This window comes from Gymnoscopelus braueri (assembly GCF_963280865.1).
Source record: "Gymnoscopelus braueri genome assembly, chromosome: 21".
NCBI classification, from domain to species: domain Eukaryota; kingdom Metazoa; phylum Chordata; class Actinopteri; order Myctophiformes; family Myctophidae; genus Gymnoscopelus; species Gymnoscopelus braueri.
In genome coordinates, this window is record NC_137623.1 from 49,551,774 (window position 1) to 49,571,322 (window position 19,549).

The following is a 19,549-nucleotide window of genomic DNA, read 5'->3' on the forward strand; positions in this document are numbered from 1 at the left end:
GTTCAACCAGGTGGTGAGAGCTCTGAGGGATTCAATAAATAGTTTTTAACTGGTCTGTCTGTCTGTCTGACAGCCACATGGACTCATGGGAAATGTAGTTTTGTTGATGTGATCCCATTGGCTAAACATGGCATTGATGACATTGTGGGAAAAATATATTGTTTTGTTTTCTACTCTGTTTTATGGAGGAACATTTTTATCAACTGTTATATATTTCAATATTTAAAATAAACTGAATTAAAAAAACATGGATTTACATGGAATTTCATGACACAGAGATGGTCCCTAGAGGGTGATGTTGAGAGAAAGTAATTAAACAGATTTCTGTCAGAAATCAACCACTTACATCACATCCATTCATTGATTGGTCACTGATATATTGGTTGCATGATTTATTGGTTGCAAAATTAAATAAATTCGAAAGTCTTTCTTGTTGATGTTTTTTTATACAAAGAAACACATTTGCCAAAAACTGAAGTGTCATGAATGTGACCTGGATTGTATATGACTCTGCTAGTTTAACTTGGATTATATTATATATAACTCTGTTAACCTAGCCTGGATTATATGAGACTCTGGGTTAATCTGGCCTGGGTTAAACATGACTGTCATTACATGCTGTTGTTTTTGGAAACATTTTGATTTGTCTTGTTTGACTGTTAACAACTTAAATACATAAAGATATATAAACAACCATGTCTGCTCCTGTGTGTGTATGTGTGTGTGTGTGTGTGTGTGTGTGTGTGTGTGTGTGTGTGTGTGTGTGTGTGTGTGTGTGTGTGTGTGTGTGTGTGTGTGTGTGTGTGTGCGTGCGTGCGCGTGTGCGTGCGTGCGCGCGCGCGCGTGCGTGCGTGGTGCGTGTGTGTGCGTGTGTGCGTGTGTGTGCGTGTTTGCGTGTTTCCAAAAGCGTATCCCAAGCTAACCTTTCCTATGTGGATATATAGGCTAACTATTTCCGACCGCAAATGCACAATTCGTACACTATGGTTTTGTAAGTTAGACTTCCCTCAGTTGCAATGTAACGGCTCTGTGTACACATCATTTCTGTTCCCTTTTACTTGTACATATTATTTTGTTTTGATTGTATTGTTACACTTTTGCTTTGGCAATGTAAACGTATGTTTTCTCATGCCAATAAAGCCCTTTGAATTGAATTGAAATGGTGTGTGTGTGTGTGTGTGCGTGTGCGTGTGCGTGTGCGTGTGCGTGTGTGTGCCTCTGTCTGGACACAATTTGACAGACCTACAACCTATCAGCAGCGCAGCCTGTGATATTTGTAACTTTGTAACTTTTCCTGTATTTGTATTGACATTAACAATAGAAAATTAAGATTCTGCATTTGTGGACATAGTTTTGTTGTTGTTGATGTACAACGCAGTTCCTGTTTGTTTCAAGTGATTTGATTGGCTGAAGCACCGAAGGCCTGCTAATCATCAGGTTTGTTTTGTGGTGCAGCTGCTTTTAATTACATTCTGTGACTGGAGGAAAGACAGACAACTGCACATGGACACACACACACACACACACACACACACACACACACACACACACACACACACACACACACACACACACACACACACACACACACACTATCTACCACGTATACAATACTCCCTCCTCAAGGAACCCAGAGGTTTGCTGGACCCTACAGTTGAGAACCACAATCACTGGTGTACAGTGGTAGATTTTTCTGCCCTACTGCAAGGTTAAGTATCGTTGTGCAGGGACATGCCTCTAGGTGAAAAATGAAGACGTGACATCCAAATATATTTTTTTCTTACGCTCCTGAGCTACAACAAGAAGACAAATACTCGCAAGAAGCACTTTTTGTTTGTGTCTTTCTTTGTACCATTTTTGTTCACGCTCACAACAGCTTTGGCATCACGTTTGTGCCGCTGTACATATAAGTGATAGTGTGTGATGGAACGGATCCATTTGCATAATGCTCTTGTATGTCATCAACACAACATCAGCAGTTTCTCACGACATCAGGGATCCCCATATCTCCATATTTAGCCTATCAGTTGTATGGTAGTAGTGGGGAATACAAGAAGGCTCACCCCAAAAATGCCAAACCTAACCTTATTCCTAAACGTAACCTCAGTCAAACTATGCATAAACCTAACCTTAACTTCAGTAAAACTATGCCTAAAGCTAACCTTATTCCTAACCTTAACCTCTGTAAAACTATGCTTAAACCTAACCTTAACCTCAGTAAAACTATGCCTAAACCTAACCTTATTCCTAAAATGATGGGGAGATGGAGTAGGGACCCCCTACCTCGTAGGGTGGGGGGGCTACAACATAATATTGTATAATTATGTATAAAATTGTGTTTCATATGTATAAACATACCATGTTATTGTGCATTCAATAAGCTATTAAAAATAATATACAAATTAATATATTCATGCTTTTATTTGAAACATACATGTACAAGGTACAGTGAGTAGGGTGGCTGTACTGCCATTTATAAACACCTTATTAACTGAGAACAACAACAATCTGTCAATTGCACAATAATCATGTATACAAGCTATTCAAAATGGACAGAATCATGATTTATTTTAAGCATAAATGTGGAAAATGTTTTAAACATATTTGAAGACAAAATGGACCATATATATTATATATATATAAAATGTATATATATATATATATATATATATATATATATATATATATATATATATATATATATATATATATATATATGACCCACTGCAGTACCTCCGCGGAACCCCTAGGGGTCGCGGAGGTACTGCAGGTTGTTGAAGACCTCTGCACTAGGCCATATGAGCTTTTAAACCTTTAAACTGTATACATTGAAAATAGCCGATCTACAAGTCGCATGTGAGCTTGAACTGCTATTTTAAAAAAATCTTGAAATAAAATGTGAAATATAGAAAAAAAAATTAAAATTATTGAGAACCACTGGTTAAAATAAATTAAAAATTGTGAAGCAAACCCAAATAATCAACTGCACCAATATTTACAAACTTCACAGAAGAATAAGCCACTTATAATAAGCAGACATGGCAATTTCTGATTTCTGGCTCTGCAGTTGGCCTATCGCGTACTTTGCTCTTTAGATAGCTCAATAAACTTATACAGTGGACACATCGAAAAGCAACACAGCAGAAAACAATGTGTGATATGTCTTCTTTTATTTTCCTGAAGCAATTACTTTGCAAAGGTCTCAGTCATTCAGAAATATATTTTCGGGCTCTCATCAACTCCAATGCATTCCACCAAACTCAAGGCTGGGAACCAGGCTAGTCTGGCACCCATGGTGCGACGAATCTGCCGGCTGGAATTGCATCATGCATGATAGTCAAAATGACGTAGACAATCGTACCTTCTTTGGGTGCCTGTCTGAGAGTAGGGACATACCAACTGTGGGTTTGGGTATAAATTCGGTACTTTACTTCTGTGTGGGTAATCTTTGGGTAATGATATGATTCTGTAACTGAGATATGCATTTAGATGTAATTGTAATGTTTTGGTCATGGGAATAAACTGTTTTGTTTGTTATTGAGGATTCAATTAAGAATGGTATGGTCCAGTGGGAGGGGCCTAGCCTTTAGGGATCTGACACCGTGCTAACCTCGCATCACCAGTCTTTCCACCTCGGAGGAAAAACACTGTGCAGTTAGTTAATGAAGGGCTGGTGTCGTCCAGACCTGTTTGACATCTCAAACTTGGATTGTGTATGTTCCTTTTCTTATGCGTGCAAAGCTATGATGGGTCTAAACATTGTGAGGTTATTGCACATGTTGTGTTGCAGGGTTAGTGTTATTCAAAGCCAGCTATACTTTTGTGTATTTTTTTAATGTGATGGCTGTACTGGCTTTCAGTATAAACATACAGTAAAAATGCATGAATACATCCAGAAATCTAGACCCTTTGCAACCCTATGAATAATTCTATAACTTGTCTTGTTAATTTGAATACATCTTTAAACCATTTTCAGCTCGTTTAAAGCAAGGTCCATATAGTTATTTGACCTGTTAATGTGATGTTGTCACACTGTCATTTCTCTCCATGAGTATATTCTGTTCATTTTAAGGTGACATGCAACCAATTGCTGACAGTTCATTCCTTCCCCTCCTACTGTCTTATAGGCTACAGAAAGGAGACATGGACCTTGTCATTGTGGAGTCCACGCATGCCAACAAGGTCTTAGAGGGTCTAAACAGTCTTTGGCTGAAAAAGGAACTGTGTGATGTGACTCTGTGTTGTGGGGGTCAGGAGTTCCCCTGTCATAGAGTTGTACTCGCGTCCTTTAGCAGTTACTTTGAGGTAAATACACATTGACCTGTACGGGAATGAAGTTCAATGTTTGGCTGTCACATGATGCCATATTGTTGACACAATTAATGTAAATAAGAAAGGCCTAAACCATGAATACTCTAAACCAGGGGTCTTCAACAGGGGGTCCTCAGAGTTACTAGGGGGTCCGGCAAATCTTTGTGTGATAGGAACTTATTTTTTTACATGAACAACTTGAACTCTAGAATCCCTATTCTGAGGGTAACATTCGCAAAAAATAGCAGATCTACAGTACAAGCTTGTAGATCGGCTATTTTCAGCAAAGAGGTTTGTGTAGAGGGGGGAAAAGAGCAGACCAAGTATAGAGCAAAAGGTCAAGTTTACTAAGTATTGACGGTTTAAGTGGTTACAGTATATGAAGCTATCTATGAAGAATTTTAATCTGCAACACAATTTTATACAATATGTAGAGGGGGTCCCTGCTTCATCTCTCTCTCAGCTAAGGGGTCCTTGGCCTGAAAACGTGAAGACCCCTGTTCTAAACCAACCATTCACCTTTTCAACCCGCACAGGGAATGTTCACTTCTGGGATGCTGGAGTCCAAACAGGAAAGGATTCAAATCAATGATGTGGAACCTGAGGCCCTAAGCATTTTGGTGAGCTACGCCTACACCTCAAAGGTGTCCATCTCCAATGCAAATGTGCAGGTAATGTATTATCATCATAAACCTTATTCATTGTCTGTGTTTTCCCTACATTGGTGCTTAACAACCATATGTTGTTTCTTTGGTCTCTAGGCCCTGTTAGCAGCATCAAACCTGTTCGATGTTACAGCTGTTATTGAGGCCTGCTGTCGCTACTTGGAGTTTCACATGGATGAGCTGAACTGTCTAGAGATCCACTGCTTTGCCGATGCCCTCTCCTGTGCAGCCTTGGAGCAGCACAGCATGGATTACATCCTGGAACACTTCAGCGATGTCTACCAGCAGGTCAGTGAGTGAAGGATAATGGATACATTCATTTATCAAGTTGTCTATTGTTTCTCTTTTCCTCTTATAATTCTGTGGTGACTCACAGTATGAGACAAGACCACTGAAACTGATACAATATTAAAGGTGGGGTTAGCCACTTAGCTCAACCAGTTAGTGCACTGACCACATGCTCCTTGTGAGTTGTGAGGACTGGGGTTCAAATCCCATTCTGGTGTCATGTCATCTGTGGCTCCCCCTCTCTTTGCCTTCAGTTTCCTGTCTCTCTACACTTTCCCATCTGAAAAAAGCTGAAAATGCATTAAAATAAAGAATATATATTAAAGTTGTGCAAACATCTGTGTAGAAACATTCAATCAGTGATTGGATGCATATTTACAAGATACTGTCACTTGTCCTTTTTGCCCATCAAGCCACCTGTCTGTCACCAGTACTGACGGCACAAAAGGTGGGAACAGGGTCATAATTAGGGGTGCAACGGTCAAACAAAATGATTTAATTGATTACTCCTATATTAAGATTGCCTAAAGGTTCGACAGTTGATTGTGGACGTCACCAGTGTTGTATCAGTGATTTCGTTAGTGGTGGCACGCTATATTAATGACGTCACACGCACGTTGCTTAACACCTACACTACAGGTCACACAATGGACAATTGATATGCATCTATAGGCTTATTCCTATGTTAATCCTATGTTAATTCATGCTGGTGTGACAACCGGCAGTCGGCAGCCTTTATTAACTTTGTTGATGTGTGAATTGTGGTTATTGGGTTGTTTTAAATCAGTGGTGTCCAAACTTTTTTCAAAGGGGGCCAAATTAGAAAATATGAAAACACCCAAGGGCCGCGCACGCGAACATTTTCGGTTATAGATGGATTTTGGGCGAAAATGTGCGGTTTTCAGGCAGATTTTGGGCGTTTTTGGGCGTTTTATTGTTACTTTATTTCGGTTTTAGGGTTAAACAAGAGCTAGAGAAGGTCCTGCCATCCTGAGGCGAAGAAGGAAAATGCAACTTTCACTTTTATAAATCTTTTTATTTTTTTGAAGGTGCAGGCGGGCCGTTCATACAATTTAGGAATGAAGCCACGGGCCGTATAAAATTTGTCCTCGGGCCGCAAATGGCCCGCGGGCCGGACTTTGGACACCACTGTTTTAAATCTATGCATGTGCGCGTGCGTGCTCCTGCTCAAAAAAGGGGTTGCACGGCCTGTTACCACGTCCCATGACCAATGCATCCCTGGACGTCACACACGTAACATCCGGTTGCTCTGATCCTCATCAAACTTGGCAAAATCACTGTCCAGGGGTCTGCCATGACTATAGTCACACTGGGCCCCAAATGGGCCACATGCAGGCCCACCCATGCTCTAATCCACACCAAGCGTTTCACAAACACTGTTCAGGGGTCTGGCATGAGTCACACAATGGTCACACCAAAAAAAAATACATACAATAGTGGATTTATTGCTATTTTTGTGCGACACCGTACAATGAATTATAAATTAGGGCTCACGTGGTTAATCAGTCTATCGATGTAGTACCCCAAGAAAAGCACTTATCGATTAACCAATCGAAGAACAAATCAATAGAATAATCACTTGGATCATAATCAATAGTTGCGGCCCTGGTCATAATCTATAGACTAATACAACCATGTATTTTCTCTGCTCCTAGGATGACTTCCTGTCTCTCTCAGTGGACAAACTTTCAGAGATTGTCTCCAGTGATCATCTCAATGTGCCCGAGGAGGAGGTGGTGTTCGAGGCTGTCATGCTGTGGTTAAATAAGTGTCCTACACGCAGGGAAAGCCTTGAAAAGGTGAAAAACGTAGAAGTTACTGGGAAATGACTGACATTTTGGTCACAGTTTGTATACTCTTCAGAGTTAAATTAAAACTGGGATTTTACTGTATTCTATGGATATTCATCTCTAGAATACTATTGTACATTGTATATCCTATGGGAGTGCATGGAAGGGTTTTAGGGTGCAGCATAAAGGAACCCTCCACAGCTGTCAGGCATTTAGATCTCCATAAATCTAGAGGACTTAAACAACACTGTTCTTGCGCACCACAGTTATAGCCAGTTGTGAATGGAAGTACAGACATGTTTATACAGTCTAAAGCTATTGGTTACAAAGTGTCATACGGTAAATTTGTTTCCTCACCTTGTCTTGGCTGATGTATAGATTTGAAAGCAATGTTGTTCACCCAATATCCGGTTGGCCTATTGAATAATTGGTGTTCGATTTGTTCTTTAAGGTGCTAGCGCATGTCCGCCTGCCTCTTGTCAGCCCCTTATACCTCCGTGATGTGATTGAGTGTGTGGAGCTGGTGAAAGACTCTCAGGGCTGTCAGAGGCTCATCTCTGAGGCCAAGAGGCAGCATCTCCTGCCCTACAGCCAAAGAGCACAACCACGGCATGGGACCACAACAGATGGTGGAAACAATATTATATTTATAAATACATCACAGATTTTCTAGTTGGGATTTCCAATGCAAAGCCATTCGTCCAATGAGCAAACCCAACTGGCAATGAAAATTATTGGTGGTGATTTTTCGAAAGCTTACCTTGCTATTTGGGCTGCATAATCATTATTGCGGATCATCATTTCATTATTTGATTTTACACTTACAATTTTTGATTTTTTTAGTTAACTATAACTTGGAAAAAAATGTATACCAATGTATCCTAATTGTGCCGTCACATTTCTCATACTCACTCACACATTACTACTGCTGTGAGTACCCGGCCTCATGCTCACACCTGCTTATTTGTTTATCTTCTATTCTGTATGTGCAGTGATACTGATTGTGGGAGGAAGGGATATCGACACCTTTGAGAGCTTTGATCCCCTGACCAATGAATGGAAGACCCTGGCACGTCTGCCCATCACTGTATCTGAGCCTGGTCTGGTTGTATCAGGTGAGGTGTTCCATCAGATCAGCTGGAGTAGAGGCCAAGACAGTTGGCACCTGTAATGGAACTTACTCTTGTTTTGTCCCTGAATAGGCTCTATGCACAGCAGCCATATCACTTCCTTCACAGGTGTTGCCAATGATACTAATGCAGGCTCTGTTCCATTTCGTGTAGCACAGTGGTTCTCAGATTTTTCAATTTCCACGACCCCCATAACTCTTGAGTACGGGTCCATTTGGTTCCATTTGTACACTCAGAGTTACACACCCGTAAAGGGCCATTTGGAAACCCCTTAAGGAACCATGAGGGTCCCTGGACCCAAATGTTAGACCCACTGGTGTTGCAGTGTTTCCAGTGAGCCAACATGCACAATATCAGCACCCTGACTCTGTTTGAATGGAACAGAGCCTTCATTAGTATCATTGGTAACACCTGTGAATGTCTTCACAATATGCCTATTGAAATGTAGTAATACTGTGGCTGGAAAGGCTATTTAGGCTATTTTATCATGGTATTAAAACTATAAGTTCTACTTTATAAAGGTGTGAAACTTGGGAGTAATTAGCACCATCCATTATAGATGAGTTATCATTGCTTCAATACTGTCATACAATAGCTCTGTTTTCACAGGCTCCATACATTTGGCCGAAGATAAACAAAGTAAGGGGAAGCCTGGCAGTGAACGCTAAACACTATAGAAAATGATGAGCGAGCTCAGAGTGAATGGCATTTCACCACTTGAATTATTGATTGCTCACAGGGTGTTGTGGGGGGAAAAAACAAAATATTACTACAATAATTAACTTTACTGCTGCCAGAGGCAAGTATACTATAGCCCACCTGGCAGCTTACATGTGTATGCTGTCCATGTTTAGCTTGATAGTGAACTTACACACTAATATAGCACTATACTATAGCAGAAATGCATGTTTTATGAATTGTGGTGACATGACAGCAGTGAAGACAATTCAAATTGTTTATGCACACAGTATTATCTTTAATGGCAATGTATCTTGAGCTCTGAAAATATGTAATATATCTTATTATATAAATATTTAACAATCAAGGCGTGACTTGTTTTAATTCTGCTCATCTCCCACCATAGGCTCGTATGTGTATTTGGCTGGAGGATTCATGTCTAGTAGAGATGTTGTCAGTAAGGAGATGTGGCGTTATTACCCTTTCCATGACTCATGGGTGAAGATGGCTTCCATGAATGATGCACGCTGTTCATTCAGTAAGACTGTCAAACTATCACCCTCAATTTAACCACTTTGTGTTGTTGCAGTAGTAACCCAAGGAGAGGTTGCACATTATGGCCTAGAGAGGTGTGGGATACTGTATGTCAATATCAAAATGTCTCCTCAATCTGCCTTTTTAGTGGGGTTGTTCTATCAGTGGTGGACAGCTCAGCAAAGTACATTTAGCCTACTTGAGACATATACTTGAGTATTTGTACTTTGGGATACTTATGACCTCAACTCCACTACTTTTTATAGGAAGAGGAAAAAGTATTGCATGAATTAATCCCTTTCTCAAATATAGTGAAAATAGCAGGCCTACTTGTAGATCTTGTCAATTTTGTGTGTGCGTGTGCGTGTGCGTGTGCGTGTGTGTGTGTGTGCAAGACAGTGCCACTCAATCCGCTTGTCCAGAACTACTCTGCCGGGACTGGGGGAGAGGAGATACTCTGGCACGTGGAGGGGCTAGGCTCTGTGGATGGCCTCCTGGCCAGGCTCCTCCTCCATCTCACCAGGTCCAGGACCTGAGCGTTGCACCAGACTCCCCCGCTCCAAACATTTCATTCTGGTGTGATGGTGTCTTGTGCCGTGGTGGTACTGCAGGCTCCACTTGCAGCTTGCTTGAATGGCCCTCCTTAAAGGCCTCACCGTGGATTTGTTGGGCTTCTTCCTCACGGAAGACACAGGCTGGGGCGCCAACCCATACTGCTCCCGGATACTACACATCCGATCATTAGACTAGGTTTATTCAATTAGAATGTATTCTTATTCTTTCAACCACCTTAATATATTAAAAAAAGCTCAGCCAAACGGTTATAGTGCATCAGCTGCAACTAGCAGCCAGCTGCTACATGACCAAAACAAGTCTACTAGTGGCATTAGATTAATGATAATCAACCCTTTTAATGTCAAGGACCTACAGTTTGTTATACATTAGGCAATTGACCCCTGTTTGATATGATTTCTCTTATCTTTTATTTAAATTTTCTCTGCGTCCATAGACCTGGTGACTTTGGGTGGATATCTGTTTGCTGTGCAAGGCCGGGGGAGGTTTGATTCAGAAGTGAACACAATGGAGCGATATAACCCCATCACCAACACCTGGCAGCTCGTCGAGTGTGTCGGAATGCCAGATGACACTGACCCTTCAGTGGTTGTACTTGATGGACTGATGTATGCTATGGGTATGGAACAGGTGTATAATGGTTAACTAAAATATCTAATAAGCCTTTCATATTCATCCATTTCCTGTTGACAATGAATGTTTTGTCATGTGTCCTTCTGGGGCCAGATAATAGCAAGACGTTCAAGTACAACCCTGAAACATCTGTATGGACAAAAGTCGCTCCTGCGCAGGTTGAACGTTATTGTGCAGGTGTCTGTACACTCAACGGAAAGGTCTACCTTATAGGTATTATACTACCTGTCGTTAATGGCTCTTAGTTCCATAATAGACTCACTTCAGCGTTGCTGTAACAGTCACTATCCTGCAGCAACAGTCACTATCCTGTTCATTCCTGTTTATCTACAGGTGGTGAGGGTAATCACCCTGAAACCGAAAACCAGGTGGAGAGCTTCGACCCCAAGACCAACCAGTGGACACTGTGTGCCCCCATGAACACGAAACGCTACAGGCCTGGCGTGGCTGTGGTGCATGGAAAGATCTACGCACTTGGAGGGTATGTTCCCAAGTAAAAGGCTAGTGCTTCATGGCCAATGCTGCTTGACTGTTGTTGGTCCCACATGTAGGGATGGGTATTGGCAAGAACCTCACGATACGATACGTATCACGAGACTTGGGTCACGATACGATTATATTGCGATACGCGATATATTGCAATACGATACATATTACAATATATTGTAATACGATATATATTGCGATATATACATATATCACAACTACATATTGTATATATATACACTACATATTGAGTAGCTGCAGATCAGTGATAGGTTCTTTGAATGTTTTTTCATAAAGCCTGTATGTGCAAAGCAAAAATCGATAATATTGCCCATCCCTACCCACATGTAAATATGTCCGTCTCAAGCACTTCCGGTCAGAACCCTTTGTGTTCCACCACTGTTCACCGTTTCTGAGCTGCATCTGCCCCCTTGTGGCCAGATGATTTTGTTGCTATAATTTCACCCTCAGCTACAGAGGAAACGACTAGTGCCATTCCTGTTTCTTTTGCTAATATCTGTAATATTGATGTCAGAAATCCTTCCTTTGTGCGCCTGCCTCTGCATGTTTCAAGGCCAAAGGGGATTAACATTTTTAATTTAAAAACAGTAATTACCCTGCAGCCTTCTGTCACCACTACTCCATCCAACACTCTGCATCTGTCTGAGTCTACCCCAGTCTCCGCATTAACTCCACATGCCTTTAAAAATAGGAAAGGCCTGGGTCTAATTCACCTGAATATCAGAAGCATTTTGGTAAAATGAAAGATTAGATCATTTAAAGATTCTGATTACACAAACTGACCCTGATATTCTAGTTTTAAATGAAACTTGGCTTAATTAAGGAAGGTATTCCTGACTCTGGAATATCCTTAACACTTCCATGACTGGGGTTTCATCATCCCATACACTGTCTGATTTGGGGATCAAAAAGACAGTTTTTCCAGCTATTCTATTGGTCACTGTCTCCCCTCTGTGCTCCAGACGAGCCACCACCTTCTCCCCCACACAGTGGGGGTTCCATTGTCTTTTAAATAGCTATTAACATTTCAATTGCACTCTGCTCAGTCAGTGAGCTCACTCACATATTGTTGTAGGCAGGCAGAAACATTATAAAATAGGCTAACTTGTAATGGTAACTGCAGATTCTGTATGTAAAATCTTTATAAAAAAAAGCGTATAAAACAGCGCGATCTGTAGCAGTACATTAAACTCTTGAGGGAAACATGGATAGCCTATATGAACGCTGAAGCCACTGTCTAATTACGTGACTATCTCCATTGTCCAAAACACATGGATATCTCTTGACAAACCAATATTATTATTATTCACATTATTGCCTGAGCGTAAAGCGTCTCCTTCTATCAGGCTGACAGAGGAGACGCTGACAAAAGCATCTCCTCTCCTCCTCCCTGTCAGCGCAACAAGTGAACACATCGCTATGTTCCACAAATGTGCTCGTTCCTGCTCTACTCCTGCGCTAAATATCTGATCTACTAACATAAAACAGTCGCTGCCTGACGAGCCCTATGCTTGTAGATCAGATCTGTTGACACAGCATTATAAAACAGCGCGATCTGTAACGAACACATCGGTATGCTTCACACATGTGCTCAATCCTGCGCAAAATATCTGATCTTCAAGCATAAAACAGTTGCTGCGTGACAAGCTGTATGCTTGTAGATCTGATCTTTTTCCACCGCTTTGCAGTGAAGTGGGTTGCCAAATTTTGCGAGAGAAATAAGCAGTCAGGTCTATGAAAATGTTACTGCATGCGTTGTGCCCTGAGAAAACAGTGAGGCATGAAGCAGTAGTGTGTATTTCTGTCTGTGTCCTATATGTCATCATGATTTGTGATTTGATGTGTGAGTCCTTTTTATTATTATTATTTATGTTTATTTGACAAGGACAATACAAAAACAATGAGTCAAGTTATAAAAACATGAAACCATTGCATTGTAAATGGGGTTTATAGCCGAGGCTAATTTGCAACCCCAGTCCCTGGTTAGACCTTTCTATATAAATATTTACCTAATAAAAAATCATTTACAAAAGGACATGCATGAAGCTCTAATCTAAACAAGTATGAAAAGATATTTATATCTGCAAAGTAACTAGTAACTAAAGTTTTATGTCGTTCCTTCTTAAGATACTTACTTATGGGATATCCTCGCTCTCTAGCGATGCACAGAGCACAACACATGAACTACCGGTTACAATTCTTCGATTGGCTAGGCACTAGGTTCGTCCTCTTCCTTCACTCTGCACAAGCGAAGCGCACGAGCCTGAAACAACAACTAGCACGAGGAAACTTCTTCGAATCCCAGCTGCTCCCAGGGCGAGGGCACCCAGTGCCACTCTACGGGTGATTCGTAATAAAAGTTTCTGTTATTTATTAACGCTCCCGAGTTACCTTGATTTTTCTTTCCTATCCTCTGAAGTTTTTCTGCCACGAGGCAAAAGCTAAAAGCTAAGCCGCTGTTAACAGCTAAGCTAGACTAGTGCTAAGCTAGGCTAGTGCTAACTAGCCTTGTTCGTCTCGGGGAAAACAAGAGGAGAAGATGGAGGCGCCACGTGTCTGCGGCCTGGAAGGAGCCTCTTCATAGCCGCGGACGACCGTCACCGTCTTTGCGTCTCGTGTCTGGGGCCCAACCACGCGTGGATTGCCCTGACCAGTCCAGGGGAGGTGGACGCGTGCGAGGCCTGTGATGACTTCTCTCGGCACCAGCTGGAATGTCGCTTCGACAGAGCCAGGAGGCTAGCGGCCTCCAGCAGCAGCGGCGCTCACCCAGACGCTGGCCTCGCCATGGGCTCCATGGCGTCGGTGGTGAGCGCAGGCCCAGGCCGGTCGGTGCTCCTCTCTCTCCCTCCGTATCCCTCCCCGCTTGGGGCGAATCACCGCCAGACGACATCGGCTCGGACGGCGATGGCTTCGAGGGAGACGACGTCATGGACGAAGGGGGAGAGGAGGATGAGCTCACCTCCTACCAGGCCAGCCAGGAGGTAACGATGATCAGCCCGGATCCTCCTGCGGCTCCAGCGGCGACGGCAGCGGCTCCTAGCGAGGCGGCGGAGCCCCCCGAAACCGTAGCAGCCATCCTAAAGCGGGCGATCTCCAGATGCGGCCTGGAGCAGCCCATGGAGGATGTAAGAGTGATCATCGGGGCCCCCATCCTGGGGTTCCAGGGCCTGGCACCCCTCCCTCCCCGACAGGTCGAGTCCAAACTACTGCCTGAGGCTGATGGAGTCCGAAGGGCCCTGCACTTCTCGTGGCAGAGAGGGAGGAAGGAACCGGAGAGAAGGGGCTTCCCGGTAAGAATCCTCTCCGGAGCGGACCTGGGGTCTTGGGCCTCCCTCCCATGGACTTCACCCTGGCGAGCGCCATCGAGCTGATCCCGTCACGGCCACTTGGCCGGCATCATGCGGGGTCAGCTCCCCACTTGGGGAAAAAGTTCCGGCGCTCTCCTTGCCCCTACGGACAGGGCCACGGGTGGATCCAGGGGTACACAGAGACTAAAAGAGACGCTAAAAGACAATGAACTAGGTTCAGTCCCCACAGTGTCCTTTTTGTCTAATGTGTGTGAAATATGTGCATCCTGTGTGTGGAATAAAACTATTGCCAATATCACAAATGTTCATCTTTTCACGTGTGAATGAACGAGGCAGTTCATACCCCGAATCGAACGAGGTGCCCTGCCTTCGAATTTCCAATGAGCCCTCAGTGCTCGGTTTGCGCCTTGGACAGCATTCCGAACACTGTAGGGACGGGTCCTGTGATGATGAATCAAATGCAGGTAGTAAAACCTTTTGCTATGAATCAAATGTCTCTAAAGTATTGCATTCAAGGTGTAGAACTGGGCCCCTCTGTGAGCGAAATACATTTCTAACTGCGCCATTGCAGTTCCTTCTTCTGTCTGGCAGATGGCTGCAAAGCGCATCTGTAGGACAGTTGAAGGACAAAATGGCGGCCTCCCTCAACCTCCCCAACATGGCGGACGAGGAGAGGCGGAAGTTTACTTATCAGAGGGCCCCAGTGTTACACCGGCGAGACTCCCCTTGTGGGTCGAGAGTTTCGTTCCGGGTAACATCAACGACACCACACAAGAGGGCTGGCCCAGTCGACCTCACCAAGATGACGGACGATTGGAGGCGGATGATGTAATGGCAGAGGACCCCGGTGTCACCCCATCGACACTCCCCAGGTGGGTCGGGAGTATCGCTCCGGGTAAACAACAACACTGCGGTAGGGTTCCGCTGTCTCGCCGCTCGAAGCAACGGTGCCCCTGGTTCTCACGAGAACGGGCACGTCCTCCGACGCGGTGACCTCATCACGTCCGCCACACGAAAAGTCCTGTGCGTGCCATGAACATAATGAATCAAGTACAGATAGTAAAACCTTTTGCTATGAATCAAATGTCTCTAAAAGTGTTGTTTTCAAAGTATGAAACAGGGACCCTCTGTGAATAAAACATTTCTAACTGCGCCTTTGCAGTTCCTTCTTCCGTCCGGCAGATGGCTGCAAAGCGCCTCTGTAGGACGGTTGAAGGACAAATGGCGGCCTCCCTCTACCTCCCCATAATGGCGGACGAGGGGAGGCGGAAGTGTACATTCCAGAGGGCCCCGGTGTTACACCATCGAGACTCCCCTGGTGGGACGAAAGTTTTGTTCCATGTAACAACAACACCGCACGAAAGGGCCGCCCCCGTCGACCTCCCTAAGATGGCGGACGACAAGAGGAGGAAGTTGACAGACCAAAGGACCCCGGTGTTGCCCCATCGACACTCCCCAGCTGGGACGAAAGTATCGTTCCGGGTAAACGGCAACACCAATGAAGGGTTCCGCTGTCACGTCGCCCGGAGTGACGACGCCTCCCGTTCCTATGGAAACAGGCACGTACTCCGAGGCAGTGACCTCATCGCGTCCGTTGCACGGACCGACGCTACCGCTGCTGCCCCTCATGGACGCCTCCCCGATGATCAGAGCGATCGGACCGGAAGCGTCACGAGTTACCTTGGTAACGGGCCAGCGCTCTTTGGAGCAGGTGACGTCAGTAGCCCCCACCAACCCCACGAACCCTCTAGCTCGTTGCCTAGCGCGATGGAAAGCCTGCAAACCAAACCCCTGGGTGCTGTGCACGGTCCAGAAGGGGTATAGGTTGCAATTTTCCAGCAAACCTCCTTTGACAGACGAGGTTATTTTCTCTCGAGCGTCAGGCCAAGCCGCTAAAACGCTGAGAGAGGAAGTTTTGTCACTACTGAGCAAGGGTGCAATCAGAGAATTATCCCCGGATCAGAGCCGTTGGGCTTCTATTCGGAATATTTCCTGGTGAAAAAGAAAGGGGGGGGCGTAAGACCTATTCTGAACCTAAAAGGTTTAAATAGATTTCTGTAGGTCTTCAAATTTCGAATGCTGACAACGGCCGCGTTGTTACGCTCGATACGACAAGGAGATTGGTGGAGGAGTATGGGTCTCAAGGATTCCTATTTTCACGTCCCAATCTACCCCTCACACCGGAAGTTCCTGCGCTTTGGCTTCGAAGGCAAAGTCTAAGAATACACGGTGCTGTCGTTCGGCATGTCACTGAGCCCTCGGGTCTTTGTGAAATGCACGGACGCGGCTATTGCCCCGCTGCGCCAACAGGGTCTCCGTCTGGCGACGTACATAGATGACTGGCTGTTGGCAGCGGGGTCGAGGGAAGAGGTGGCACGGCACACGGTGTTGGCCATTGCGCACCTGACATCCCTGGGGTTCACGATCGACACTCAAAAGAGTGTCTTGATCCCATCCCAACAAGCCACCTTCGTGGGGATTTCTCTGGATTCAACCACGATGGTGGCACGCAGGATAGCCAGCTTCCTGGCGTGTGTGCGCTCTTTACGCGTGGGGCGCGGAGTCACGTACAGGACATGCATGCAAGCGGCGGGTCTCATGGCCTCGGCCATACACCTAATCCGGTTGGGCAGATTCCACGTGAGACCTTTTCAGAGATGGATGCAGGCTTTAAGGATCCCGCACACCATGAGCTCTCGAAAGGTGCTGGTATCACCCTGGTGCGTAACGACGCTGCAGCCGTGGTCACAGGCGTCCTTCCTGTCCGTAGGGGTCAGGATAGGCGCGGTAGTGTCACGTAAGGTGATTACCGCGGACGCTAGCCTCTCGGGTTGGGGGGCTGTCCATGAGGGCTACTCAGCCAGGGGGTTGTGGAACTCCTCTCAGAAGGAGTACCACATCAACTACCTGGAGCTGTTGGCAGTCTTCCTTGCTCTCGAACGGTTCGAGAGCCGTATTGTGGGGTGCCATGTTCTGGTCAGAACGGACGACACCACAACGATGTGCTATTTCAACAAGCAAGGGGTCCTGGGCTCCTTTGTGTTGGACAGGTTAGCACGCGAGCTGACGCTCTGGAGCATGTCGCGCCTAGCCTCGCTACGCGCCTCCCATGTACCGGGCCCCCTCAACAGCGGGGCGGACCTGCTGTCTAGAGGCGAGCTTCGGTACGAGGAGTGGTCTCTCAACCCGCAGGTTGCGAACCTGATCTGGACCCGGTTCGGCCAGGCTCAAGTCGACTTGTTTGCATCCAGTGGGAACGCGAAGCGCCCACGGTTCTTCTCGATGAGTCACAAGGGCTTCTCCTTGGGGGTGGACGGTTTGGCACACGTCTGGCCAGACGTTCTGCTGTATGCCTTCCCGCCCTTGGAACTGATCCCTCCAACGCTGGAGAGAATCAGGGTCCGAGGCAGGACGGTGCTGCTGATGGCTCCAGCATGGGGTGTGGGGAGATCGGAGATTACTCCTCTCCTCTACGCCGAGCCGTGGCCTCTCCCGCCGTTCAGAGACTTTCTGAGACAGGGCGGGGACGAGGTATTTCACGAGCACCCTCAGACTTTGGACCTTTGGGTCTGGCCCGTGAAAGGCTAGGCTTGGCCGGTGTTAAGTGGATTAAGCCGGTTGACAGGCCTTTGTTCCCCGAAAGCTAAACGCGTAGGCATGCAGGCGCTCTCTGTGAGCCCGGGTGGCATACGGTTCTCAGACAAACGGCGGGGGGTTTCTGTTGGAACCTGACCTGGCCTTGGTGTCCGGGACTGGCGTGTTAGCTGGGTGGGGCCTTTTTATCCACAGCTTGGATGTGGCGGCATCTGGGATGACGCACACAGTTTGGGTGTGGTGGCTGTTGGCAGCCAGGGAGATAGTGTACGTACTTAAGGGCACGTTTCTCCTTCTGCTGGCCTGTCGTCAAAAGTGACAGAGGTCTTGACCTTTGTGACCCCTACTTGACCATGGTGACACTGCGGGTGTCACTCACAGTCTTGGTGGTGGGGGTTGACTATAGTCAGGGGAGGCCTGAGGACTGGCCTCTTCCCCTGTTGGTAGTCTCCTTTCTGCCTCCCCGGGACAGGCTAGGCCGGGTCCGGGGGGGAAGGGGGGGGTAAGAAAGGGCCTAACTCTCTTGCACCTGGGTGGCAGACGAGGTCTGGTCTCCTGGGTCAGAGGGGTCAGACTTGTCTGAAGGGTCCTTGCCTTACGTCCTTTCCGTCTTGGCCTGAGGGGTCATGCGTCCGGAGGCCAGGGTTTTGCTGGAAGCAAGGCCTGGGGCCATGGGCGTACGGATTGAGTAAGGGTTGCTGCCTGGGGGCTCCCCAGGGGGCGTTTATGTCCATAAGTAAGTATCTTAAGAAGGAACGACATAAAACTAGGGGTTACGTTTTATTAGTTCCGTAGTAAGATACTTACCAGAAACCCCTTCTATGCGCTTCAACTGGCGTGCAGAGTGAAGGGTTTAAGAGGACGAACCTAGTGACGCAGGGGGTTTTATAACCGAACCGTTTCCGGTTTGCGTCACAGAACCCTAGCCAATCGAAGAATTGTAACCGGGAGTTCATGTGTTGTGCTCTGTGCATCGCTATAGAGCGATGATATCCCATAAGTAAGTATCTTACTACGGAACTAATAAAACTGGGGTTACCTACGTAACCCCTAGTTTTCAAATAATTGTAGTGGAGTAAAAGTACAAGATTTGCCTCTGAGCTGTAGTGGAGTAGAAAATTATTACCATTATAATGTAATTATATATATAATTATAATAATAATAATAATAGAGAGACGTGAAAAACAAGCCCAAAGTCGCTTATAATAAGCAGACATGGCAACATAGACTCGCTGCGCTGCAGTTCTCTGCGGGCCGGTCGGCGGGGGGTCTCGAGGTGTCAACTGCTCTTCCCTGGGGAGAGCGGTCAAATTAGCCGAAATATAACGACTGGGATGGTATATATGGGGCTAATTTCATATTTATAATACGTTTCAGAAAAAAAACAACAGATGATTTGAATCAAATAGTTAGGAAAAGTCATGAAAGGGGAATTTCCTCGGAGCTTCCTGAGAAAAGATAATCCACTTTAAATTCTCAAAATCGTCCAGATTGACCGTCATGCTTAAATGGTTTT

General features: G+C 45.5%; 2 protein-coding genes across 6 annotated transcripts in view; both read left to right on the top strand.

Annotated features, from left to right (window-relative positions):
- LOC308077380 (receptor-type tyrosine-protein phosphatase mu-like) overlaps positions 1–19,549 on the top strand; it is a 261,491-nt gene that overhangs the window by 136,958 nt on the left and 104,984 nt on the right. For 4 of the 5 annotated variants that reach the window (XM_080418051.1, XM_080418052.1, XM_080418053.1 and 1 more), the window contains one exon: positions 1–1,154. This exon is cut by the window's left edge and continues 1,343 nt beyond it. The exons of the other annotated variant lie outside the window; for it this stretch is intronic. The gene's annotated coding sequence lies outside the window, so the exon portion shown is untranslated. Of the gene's footprint in view, positions 1,155–19,549 lie in introns of those variants that run through there. 5 annotated transcript variants of the gene reach the window in all.
- LOC308077032 (kelch-like protein 24) lies at positions 4,144–11,599 on the top strand (the record flags this gene model as incomplete). Its single annotated transcript, XM_080417560.1, has 10 exons — positions 4,144–4,305; positions 4,848–4,982; positions 5,073–5,264; positions 6,941–7,084; positions 7,527–7,704; positions 8,068–8,190; positions 9,290–9,421; positions 10,427–10,609; positions 10,957–11,104; positions 11,581–11,599. 10 exons carry the CDS (start codon positions 4,144–4,146, stop codon positions 11,597–11,599), a joined length of 1,416 nt encoding a protein of 471 aa, XP_080273686.1.